A 12,054-nucleotide genomic window follows, 5' to 3' on the forward strand; every position below is an offset into this window, starting at 1 on the left:
GTACTTCCCAGTTACCTGTAGTACCAGAAGAGAAATACTCCTTTATTTCCCAGCTGCTTGTAGCACAGAGTTCCACAGCAAGCTCTGAAGACGCCTTATTGTGGCCTGTCAGTATCTGAAGGGGACCTACAAGAAAGCTGGTGAGGGACTTTTTAGATGTTGGGTAGTGATAGGACTAGGGGGAATGGAGCAAAACTAGGAGTGGGTAGATTGAGATTGGATGTTAGGAAGAAGTTCTCCACCATGAGGGTGGTGAGACACTGGAACAGGTTGCCCAGGGAGGTGGTAGAAGCCACATCCCTGGATGTTTTTAAGGCCAGGCTGGATGTGGCTCTGAGCAACCTGATCTAGTGTGGGGTGTCCCTTCCCATGGCAGGGGGGTTGAAATTAGATGATCCTTGAAGTCCCTTCCAACCCTCACAATTCTGATTCTAAGTAGGAGGTGGTGGAGTTGCCATCCTTGGAGGTATCCAAGAAATTTGTGGACATGGCACTTTGGGACATAGTTTAGCGGCCATGGTTGTCTTAGGTTGAAAGCTGGACTCGATGATCTTAGAGGTTTTTTCCAACTGAAACAATTCTATGAGTCTGAAAATGCACATCTTTCCTGTATGTTCCTGTCTTTTTTCCCCCGCTCTTTAAAGGACCTCCACCGAACTGGTTGCAGCTCTTACTGTGGTCAAGAGGCAGAGCAAGATCGAGTGGTACTAAAACGTGTTTTGCTGGCTTATGCCAGGTGGAATAAATCTGTTGGCTATTGTCAAGGATTTAACATACTAGCTGCCCTTATTCTGGAAGTAATGGAGGGCAATGAAGGGGATGCCTTGAAAGTGAGTAATGATTTCATTTTTTTCCCCCCAGTGTTGAAGATTGCTTTTAATTAGTGAGCTTCAGAATAGATGAGCACGTCAAATGTACAGACAGCCTGAAAGAGCAGGACTCAAAGGTGTTCAACCAATTTATATCTACAGGTTGTTTGTTAGCCTGTCTGGGAAAATGAATAGTTTTAATGTTATCACTATTACCATGTTTTTATTCAAAGAGCAGCCAGTGAGGGCTTGGCCATAACAAAAATAAATGGGAAAACTGTTACTGACTTTGGGATATCTTATCTACACTCCCAAATCTGCTCCCAAACACTATAGGTAGCTGAACATTTCAGGTTATCAGCCTCTTGCATGGCAGCAGCATGCAAGGCAGTTAATAAATATGCTGCTCTTTTAAAGCAAATACTGGGAAAGCACTAAATAAATATTTTAAAGTAAATAATTTTGAAGCTACTTTCTGAAGCTACTTTTGTTTGGTTGAGGTTTTTTTGTGTTTCCTATTTAACTGAAGAAAAAGCTTCATGAAATTTATAATATGCCAGAAAATGGAAATACAGTTTACTGCAGGGTTCAGTCCTGGGACCTGTCTTGTTCAACATCTTTGTGGGTGCCATGGACAGTGGCATTGAGTGCACCCTCAGCAAGTTTGCTGATGACACCAAGCTGTGTGGTGCAGCAGACACGCTGGAGGGAAGGGAGGCCATCCAGAGGGACCTGGACAGGCTGGAGAGGTGGGTACAAGCCAACCTCATGAGGTTCAATAAGAGCAAGTGCAGGGTCCTGCATCTGGGTGGAGGCAATCCCAGGCACAAATCCAGGCTGGGCAGTGACTGGCTGGAAAGTAGCCCTGAGGAGGAGACTTGGGGGTGCTGGTGGACAAAAAGCTCAACATGAGCTCTCGATGTGCACTTGCAGCCTGCAAAGCCAATCAGATCCTGGGCTTCATCAGGAGAAGTGTGGCCAGCAGGTCAAGGGAGGTGATCTTCCCCCTCTACTCAGTCCTGGTGAGACCCCACCTGGAGTACTGCTTCCAGTTCTGGAGCCCCTATTACAAGAGGGATCTGGAGGTGCTGGAAGGTGTCCAGAGAAGGGCCAGGAGGATGATCAGAGGGCTGGAGCACCTCTCCTGTGAGGACAGACTGAAGGAGTTGGGGCTGTTCAGCCTGGAGAAGAGAAGGCTCTGAGGTGACCTAATTGTGGCCTTCCAGTATCTGAAGGGGGCCTACAGGAGGGCTGGAGAAGGGACTTCTGGAGAGGAGGAGACTCAGGAGTGACCTTATTACTCTCTACAACTACCTGAAGGGGGGTTGTAAACAGGCAGAGGTTGGTCTCTTCTCCCAGGCAGCCAGCACCAGAACAAGAGGACACAGTCTCAGGCTGCACCAGGGGAAGTTCAGGCTGGAGGTCAGGAGGAAGTTTTACACAGAGAGAGTGATTGCCCATTGGAATGGGCTGCCTGGGGAGGTGGTGGAGTCGCTGTCACTGGAGGTGTTCAGGAGGAGACTTGACAGGGTGCTTGGTTACATGGGTTAGTTGATTGGGTGGTGTTGGGTGATAGGTTGGACGTGATGATCTTGAAGGTCTCTTCCAACCTGGTCTATTCTATTCTATTCTATTCTATTCTATTCTATTCTATTCTATTCTATTCTATTCTATTCTATTCTATTCTATTCTATTCTATTCTATTCTATTCTCAGGATCTCAGGTAGTGATAGGACTTGGGGGAATGGAATGAAGCTGGAGGTGGGGAGATTCAGGCTGGATATGAGGAGGAGGTTCTTCCCCATGAGAGTGGTGAAGCCCTGGAATGGGTTGTCCAGGGAGGTGGTTGAGGCCCCATCCCTGGAGGTGTTTAAGAGCAGGCTGGACGAGGCTCTGGCCAGGCTGATAGATGAGGGGCGAGCAACTGATGTCATTTACCTGGACCTGAGCAAAGCCTTCGACACTGTCCCGCACCACATCCTGGTCTCCAAACTGGTGACACATGGGTTTGATTGGTGGACCACTAGATGGATAAGGAACTGGCTTGATGGCCGCACCCAAAGAGTGGCTGTCAATGGCTCCATGTCCCAGTGGAGGCCAGTGACAAGTGGAGTCCCTCAGGGATCAGTCCTGGGACCTATCTTATTCAACATCTTTGTGGGGGACATGGACAGTGGCATTGAGTGCACCCTCAGCAAGTTTGCTGATGACACCAAGCTGTGTGGTGCAGCAGACACGCTGGAGGGAAGGGAGGCCATCCAGAGGGACCTTGACAGGCTGGAGAGGTGGGCACAGGCCAACCTCATGAAGTTCAATAAGAGCAAGTGCAGGGTCCTGCATCTGGGTCGAGGCAATCCCAGGCACAAATACAGGCTGGGCAGTGACTGGCTGGAGGATAGCCCTGAGGAGAGAGACTTGGGGGTGCTGGTGGACAAAAAGCTCAACATGAGCTCTCAGTGTGCACTTGCAGCCCGCAAAGCCAATCAGATCCTGGGCTGCATCAGGAGAAGTGTGGCTAGCAGGTCGAGGGAGGTGATCCTCCCCCTCTACTCAGCTCTGGTGAGACCCCACCTGGAATACTGTGTCCAGTTCTGGAGCCCCTATTACAAGAGGGATGTGGAGGTGCTGGAACGTGTCCAGAGAAGGGCCACGAGGATGATCAGAGGGCTGGAGCACCTCTCCTATGAGGACAGACTGAAGGAGTTGGGGCTGTACAGTCTGCAGAAGAGAAGGCTCCGAGGTGACCTAATTGTCGCCTTCCAGTATCTGAAGGGGGCCTACAGGAAGGCAGGGGAAGGACTTCTCAGGATATCAGGTAGTGATAGGACTAGGGGGAATGGAATGAAGCTGGAGGTGGGGAGATTCAGGCTGGATGTGAGGAGGAGGTTCTTCACCATGAGAGTGGTGAAACCCTGGAATGGGTTGTCCAGGGAGGTGGTCGAGGCCCCGTCCCTGGGGGTGTTTAAGAGCAGGCTGGATGAGGCTCTGTCCAGCCTGATCTAGTGTGGGGTGTCCCTGCCCATGGCAGGGGGGTTGGAACTAGATGATCCTTGTGGTCCCTTCCAACCCTGAATGAAACTATGAAACTATGAAACTATGAAACTAGATGATCCTTGTGGTCCCTTCCAACCCTGAATGATACTATGATACTATGAAACTATGGTTTAAGCTTTGCCAAGATCATGTGCAAATCTCCTTGAGTGAATTTGCTCATGTGTGAGTTGAAGCCAAGTTAGTGAAAGATGGCTATGACCCTTGAGGCACCAGCCTACTTGTTTTGTCTTAGAGAGTGATTTAAACATAGTAATATTTAAACATAGTAAACATAGTAATATTTAAAATCACTCAGCTCCTAAAAGATAAAGCTTGTGGTAGTAGAGTCCAGCTGTCTGGTGTTCAAAGAAGGGAGAAAATACCACAAAAGAAACCACCTCATATCAGAGAGTAAAATTCCCTTTGAGTAATTCTTGCTAAAAATTTCCTCAGTATTTTTAACCTGTCACATTCTTTTGTGATTTTTGTACTGCCCAGAAGCCCTTAAAACAGATTTTTATAATATAGGAGCTATGATTGCTCAAAGTTTATTAAGTCCAAATCAACAATAAGAGCTGCGTGCGTGCTTATGTTATTGGATTGTCCTTTACTGTGAACAATGGCAGGTTCTTTGTGCCCAGGAGACAATGGAGCGGCACCAAACTGCTCCAGGGAGGCTAAGCAGTGAGAGCTGCTGGTACCAAAATGGCAAAATTAAGAAGGGAAAATAAAGTAATTTCTTTTCCAAGCTTAGTGCATGAGTTTTGCAGGGTTGGAATTTCCCTGGAAGAGAGAGAGAAAAGAAAAGGAAATAGAGAGGGGTAAGGAATTGAGAGCGTTTGGATGTTTTGTTGTTGTAGTCACTGTGTGCTGTCTAAATCAAGTGATGTGTGACTTCAGAACAGCTGCAGAAGCTGTTATCTGCAAAGCTGCCCCTGGGGTTGGAACAATAGGGAAACTGATGTTTGGATTATCGCAGAGTTTAGAACTTAAGGCAGCAAAGGGATTCTTGGGGCTCACCAGTCAGGTCACCTGTATGGGAAGGGTGTTATGAATTAACATTTGTGTGTCTGACACTGTGGGGCTTTAACGGCAGACAGCCTAACATAGTAGTTTCAGTGAATAAGCATCCAGGGATTCTTGAATCTTCACTAGTTAAGGTGAGCATGTTTAAGTTAAATCTCTGGTGACACCTCAAAGTTATCCTCCTGAAATTATGGAGAGCAAGAAAGTCGCAGCTGGCATGTGCAGAAGCTATCAAAGTATCACACTATGACAGTATAACTAAGGTTGGAAGAGACCTCGAGGATCATCGAGTCCAACCTATCACCACAGACCTCATGACTAGACCATGGCACCAAGGGCCACGTCCAATCTCTTCTTGAATACCTCCAGGGACGGTGACTCCGCCACCTCCCTGGGCAGCACATTCCAATGACGAACGACTCACTCGGTGAAGAACTTTCTCCTCACCTTGGGTCTAAACCTCCCCTGGTGCAGCTTGAGACTGTGTCCCCTTGTTCTGGTGCTGGTTGCCTGGGAGAAGAGACCAACCCCTTCCCGGCTACAACCACCTTTCAGATAGTTGTAGAGGGCAATGAGGTCACCCCTGAGCCTCCTCTTCTCCAGGCTAAACAATCCCAGCTCCCTCAGCCTCTCCTCACAGGGCTGTGCTCAAGGCCTCTCCCCAGCCTTGTTGCCCTTCTCTGGACACGTTCAAGTGTTTCGATGTCCTTCTTAAACTGAGGGGCCCAGGACTGGACACAGGACTCAATGCAGTAACCAATGCAGAGTAACCAAAGCAGAGTACAGGGGCACAGTAACTTCCCTGCTCCTGGCCACACTATTCCTAATGCAGGCCAGGATGCCATTGGCCTTCTTGGCCACCTGGGCACACTGCTGGCTCATGTTTAGGCAGCTGTCAATCAGTACCCCCAGGTTCCTCTCTGTATGGGAGCTCTCCAGCCACTCTGACCCCAGCCTGTAGCACTGCATGGGATTGCCGTAGCCAAAGTGCAGCACTTGGCACTTGGACTTGTTAAATGCCATCCCATTGGCTTCTGCCCATCTGTCCAGTCGGTCGAGGTCCCTCTGCAGTATGCATTAAAGCCTCGTAGACACCAAAACCTAAAAAATACCCAAACCCAGACATATTTTCCTAGATGTTATTGTAGGGAGATATTACAAAGTCAAACAACTTCTATTGGTTGAAATCTATCTGAACAGATTAACGTATATCTTTAAAAGACAATGAGGTGTTCCTGATATTTCACAAAGTTTTGGGAGTGCATCTGAGTTAAAACGAGACTCCAGCTTACCTGTGTGCCATGGCTTTGCCACCTATTTCCTTTCAAACTTTGAAACTTCACAAAGCCAAAAGGTTAAAATATGTAAAAGCTCTTGATTTGCCTGCTTTTAGTAGTGGTTTACATGCTTTAAAATACGAAACAGAGGGCTTACTTCTGGAATAAGGCTTGCAAGGACAAGTAGTATGCAGTCACGTTCTAGTTCTGAGCCATGAGCTGCCCAGAGCAAAAGGACAGGAAAAAGTGTTTTACCACTTTCCCAAGGGGTGATTTAAAAATGCTCCACACTGGATTGGGAGTTTAAATGGAAATTCTATTTGCAAATGTATACAAAAGGTATTCAGGTAAAAGTAATAGATTCACAAGTTAGGCTCAGTTCTTCGCCTACCAGGGCTACCAGGCACAACCTTCCAGAGCCTTCCAAAAACCACTCCATTCAGTCTGAGCAGGCCCAGGAGCAGCCAAACTGCCCTCCCCCACTAGACCCAGACCTACTGCAGGCTTCAACAGGTTCAATTGCATAGCTGGAAATTTCCTGGCAGCCAAGGCCAGGAGAAAGCCTCTCCCTCACAAACCATAAGATAAGGTGAGCACGCTGTGCACTCCCTTGAATAGAGATATACAGGACAATGGAATAGAATAACAGATTACAACATCCTGGGACTAACTGCCCACCCCCCTGGGACTCCCTAGCCTCTGGAGGACTTCTCTTTGTGGTTATACCAATTAGCTCTTGATTTCCCTTGACCTATGAACAAGTCACAAGAGAAGTCTGGGAGAGAAATGCAAGCTGTAAGGCTGTGTAGGGTGATGCTCTTTGAAGTCCAGTGTCCGACAAGCTATTTTTGTGGATGCTTTCTGAAAAGGAGGGGATTGAAAAAAGGATGGCCTTGTGTGTGAAGTTGCCATGCTCCTCTCAAACATTAGAGGCTGCATGAAACAGATTTTGAGGATGCTCACTTGAAATTTTAACAAAGGAGTAGTGGAGAGTTGAAGTAGGCAGGATGACTGCCTGCAGGCTCTGTGGGTATGGCTCATAGAGTAGCCTTAGAGCCTGAAAAATATCCTGAAGGTCAGCATCTTGTGTTGAGCTGATGATATACATATGAACATGTGTAGATTTCTTTGTTGCACTTGTTGATTTTCAAGTTTGACAATACCCAGATAATACTTTACCACCCATACAGTTGAGCTATCTCACTTGAAACAGATGTCTGTTTAAAATGCCTCCTGCTGCTTAATTTAGCACTTCTTAAAGTGACAAGATTAACTGCAGCACATGGTAACACATCACACTGAAATGTGTGGAGAATGTTTTTTTTGAAGAACAATAACCTACATTTTTAGAGGTGGGGTTGAAAAAGATGATTTGGAAAACTCAGTCTTCTAGTTGCAGCATTAGAGAATCAGAGAAGGTACAGTGACTTTGCAAGAGTGTGGAGAGTCTCACGTGTCCAGAGAAGGGCAACAAGGCTGGTGAGAGGTCTTGAGCACAAGCCCTATGAGGAGAGGCTGAGGGAGCTGGGATTGTTTAGCCTGGAGAAGAGGAGGCTCAGGGGAGACCTCTTTGCTGTCTACAACTACCTGAAGGGGGATTGTAGCCAGGAGGGAGTTGGTCTCTTCTCTCTAGCAACCAGCACCAGAACGAGTGGACACAGTCTCAAGCTGCACCAGGGGAAGTTTAGGCTCGAGGTGAGGAGAAAGTTCTTCACTGAGAGAGTTGTTCACCATTGGAATGTGCTGCCCAGGGAGGTGGTGGAGTCACCATCCCTGGAGGTGTTCAAGAGGGGATTGGATGTGGCACTTGGTGCCATGGTCTAGTCATGAGGTCTGTGGCAACAGGTTGGACTTGATGATCTTTGAGGTCTCTTCCAACCTTGGTGATACTGTGATAAACACATAGAGCGTGAGACGTGCCAGAGGTTGCCTTTGCTGTGACTTACGCTTCCAGTTTGGGTGTACCTAGAGTACCTGTGGATGCTTGAAATGGTAAAGTTTTCTCCTCTTCTAAATGGAATACTAGAAGCATGTGTTGCCATTGGCTGCCAGTCCTTCTCTAGTGAGTAGAGAATGTAACAATTCTTTTTTTTCCCCCTGTTATTCCTAGAAAATAGCTGGCTCTGCAAATCCTACATGATAATATTTCATTTTCCCTGCAGATCATGATTTACCTAATTGATAAGGTGCTTCCTGATAGCTACTTTGTAAATAATCTGCGGGCTCTCTCTGTGGATATGGCTGTTTTCCGAGATCTTTTACGAATGAAGCTTCCAGAACTGTCCCAGCACTTGGACACCCTGCAAAGAGCTGCTAACAGAGAAAGTGGAGGTGGGTTCTACAGAAAATGCTATTAAACTCCTATTTAAAAATGATTTATTTTTCCATGGAATTGTTTTGGTTGGAAAAAAAACCCTCTAAGGTCATCAGGTCCAACCATTGACCTAGCACCACCATGGCCATTAAAGCACATCCTGAAGTGCCATGCCCACTATTGTTTCATCTGACCACTGGTATAAAAATACAGCCTTTTAAGTGATTCTATGAGTTTCTTGCTTAGAATACATATTTTAAATTGTTAAGGAAGAAAGATGATGTAGTGGATAGCATAAATAAGTGGCACCCTCAGGGAAAAATAAAGGGCAAATAGTTTGGTCCTACTGCTAATTGCAAACAGAATTGTGTTGAGGAGGATGTCAAATGTATTGGAGTGACAACACTGTGACACAGAGTGTAGTACAACAATCTTCAAAAAAGGCTCTTTGTTGCCTTAGCTCAAGATATTTGTCCTACCATTGTTCCTTGTAGTTTCTAGCTTACATAGCTGTTCTGGGATGAGTTAAAATGTGAGAGCCAACAGTGACTGGTTAGATTTTCTTTACCTGGATGCTTAGCGATACACAGGGGCAAAACTTGGAAGTATTTCTTGAGTTGCCACCTGAAAACTGGCTTTGCACTGTCATTTGTTTCTGATCTATAGCATTCCCTCTAGCCTTTTTTTTTTATTCCTTTTTCTTTTTAATAAGCTGAGGTAGAGCTCTTTGTTTTGAGGATGGTGGATTTTCCTTGTTGGTTGCTTGGGTTCTTTTTCAGTCTGGAAGCTAAGTGCACCCAGAGTTCCACCTTAGAAAAGATTCAGCTGTCATGTGCCATGTAAATAAACTGTGACCCTGTCCAAATTGTGTAAAACCAAAGGCAAGGCTAGCAAGGAAGCATTTGCAATTTGAAAGTGTTTTCACAGGCAGCAGCCTCTTTGGTCATGGCCTTCGGTGCATCAGTTGATACTCATGTGCACAAAGTATTCCCTGAGTGTAACTAGGAAGTAAAACTTCAGACTTTCAGGATGACATACTAAATCTTGATCGAAACTGAACAAACCAGAAGTAGAACCTGACTGTGTTACAGTCACTTTTGTTAAGTTGCATCAAGACAGAATAGAGTAGAGTAGAGTAGAGTAGAGTAGAGTAGAGTAGAGTAGAGTAGAGTAGAGTAGAATAAACCAGGTTGGAAGAGACCTTTGAGATCATCGAGTCCAACGTATCATCCAACACTATCTAATCAACTAAACCATGGCACCAAACACCCCATCAAATCTTTAAGATATTGAAGCAGTAGATAAGACATTACAGAAAGAGTCACCTTTACCTTCATATAGATAATGACCTCTTATGTCATTAGTTTCTGAAGAAATGCAGTGGCTTTAGTGGGGGTTATTTTGCTTGTTTTTGTTTTGTTTTGTATGGCTTTGGAGAAGGAAAAGCAGCCCTTCTGATAGAACTGGAGGGGGGGAGGAAGCACTTCTGGGTGTTTTCCAGAGTTTACAGTCCAAAAGTTTTTGCAGTGCTGCAGAAGAAAAGGTGACTAAATGCATAATTTTTCCATTGTTCTCTTTCTCAGCTTGTCTTTGGACAGCTACGCCCAGGCAGCCAAGAGGGCCAATGGCATCCTGGCCTGCATCAAGAACAGTGTGGCCAGCAGGAGCAGGGAGGTCATTCTGCCCCTGTACACTGCACTGGTTAGGCTGCACCTCGAGTCCTGTGTCCAGTTCTGGGCCCCTCAGTTTAGGAAGGAGGTTGACTTGCTGGAACGAGTCCAGAGAAGGGCAACGAAGTTGGGGAGGGGTTTGGAACACAAGACCTATGAGGAGAGACTGAGGGAGCTGGGGCTGCTTAGCCTGGAGAAGAGGAGACTCAGGGGTGACCTTATCACTCTCTACAACTACCTGAAGGGAGGTTGTAGACAGGCGGATGATGGTCTCTTCTCCCAGGCAGCCAGTACCAGAACAAGAGGACACAGTCTCAGGCTCCACCAGGGGAGGTTTAGGCTGGATGTTAGAAACAAGTTCTATACAGAAAGAGTGATTTCCCATTGGAATGGACTGCCTGGGGAGGTGGTGGAGTCGCCGTCATTAGAGGTGTTCAGGAGGAGACTTGCTGGGGTGCTTGGTGCCATGGGTTAGCTGTTTCGGTGGGTTGGATTGGTTGATGGGTTGGACGTGATGATCTTGAAGGTCTCTTCCAACCTGGTTTGGTTTATTATTCTAAATAATTAGGTTTTGACCCAATAATGGAGGTAGGTACTAGAATGTCTCGTGAATTTTGGTATTTCATAAAGCTGTAGTAAATTGCAGTCATTTTAGCATTATTTGTTGGTGGTCATTGCTTTTGTTTTGTTTTTGCCTTTTTTTCCATTTCAGGAGGCTACGAACCCCCACTTACAAATGTCTTCACAATGCAGTGGTTCCTGACCCTCTTTGCCACTTGCCTGCCTAACCATACAGTTCTGAAGATCTGGGATTCTGTATTCTTCGAAGGCTCTGAAATTATACTGAGAGTAGCTTTGGCTATCTGGGCAAAGTTAGGAGAGTAAGTGGTCATTTTTAACTGATCTTTTTAAAATTCCTTTTCAGTATGGGCAATGTGTGCAGCTTTGTTCTGAAGAGCATGACCTCAGTTCTAGAGAAGTGATCTTTCAGGAGAATGACTGTGCTGTGAAACAGCTGCACAAAGGGCCCCTGTGGCTTCCCCAAAAATATTTGCTTCTGATACCGTGTCAGAATGGGCATGATAATGAATTGACCCTTGCTGCAGGAAATGCAGTTGTTTGTGTTGTCTGTGTGTGATGTCTTCATACTATGCTAAAAGTTTGCTTTGACTTTCAAGGACATAGACCTCTGGGGAAGCTGGTAGATAGTCTGTGGAAAGACATACAGAGAGACTTGGGAGTGACTAGCTAATTTAGCTGTGTACCTGAAGCTAGGGCTGTTGCAGTGTGCCCAGGCAGCCAAGAGGGCCAATGGCATCCTGGCCTGCATCAGGAACAGTGTGGCCAGCAGGAGCAGGGAGGTCATTCTGCCCCTGTACACTGCACTGGTTAGGCCACACCTTGAGTCCTGTGTCCAGTTCTGGGCCTCTCACTATAGGAAGGATGTTGAGTTGCTGGAACGAGTCCAGAGAAGGGCAACGAAGTTGGTGAGGGGTTTGGAACACAAGCTCTGTGAGGCGAGGCTGAGGGAGCTGGGGCTGCTTAGCCTGGAGAAGAGGAGACTCAGGGGTGACCTTACCACTCTCTACAACTACCTGAAGGGAGGTTGTAGACAGGCGGATGATGGTCTCTTCTCCCAGGCAGCCAGGACCAGAACAAGAGGACACAGTCTCAGGCTGCGCCAGGGGAGGTTTAGGCTGGAGGTTAGGAAGATGTTCTATACAGAAAGAGTGATTGCCCATTGGAATGGGCTGCCTGGGGAGGTGGTGGAGTCGCCATCATTGGAGATGTTCAGGAGGAGACTTGCTGGGGTGCTTGGTGCCATGGGTTAGTTGTTTAGGTGGGTTGGATTGGTTGATGGGTTGGACACGATGATCTTGAAGGTCTCTTCCAACCTGGTTTGGTTTATTCTAAATAAAGGTTTA

At 46.6% G+C, this 12,054-nt stretch overlaps 1 protein-coding gene across 1 annotated transcript in view; it reads left to right on the forward strand.

The window, feature by feature from the left end:
* TBC1D30 (TBC1 domain family member 30) overlaps nt 1-12,054 on the forward strand; it is a 76,818-nt gene that overhangs the window by 45,376 nt on the left and 19,388 nt on the right. The window contains 3 exon segments of the mRNA XM_068170521.1: nt 645-830; nt 8,308-8,476; nt 10,842-11,010. Of these exon segments, the coding sequence (XP_068026622.1) occupies nt 645-830; nt 8,308-8,476; nt 10,842-11,010 (524 nt within the window).

The sequence above is a fragment of the Melanerpes formicivorus genome, unplaced genomic scaffold (genome assembly GCF_026170545.1).
Source record: "Melanerpes formicivorus ecotype bairdi unplaced genomic scaffold, bMelFor1.0.p_v2 SCAF_3, whole genome shotgun sequence".
In the NCBI taxonomy this organism is placed as follows: Eukaryota; Metazoa; Chordata; class Aves; order Piciformes; family Picidae; genus Melanerpes; species Melanerpes formicivorus.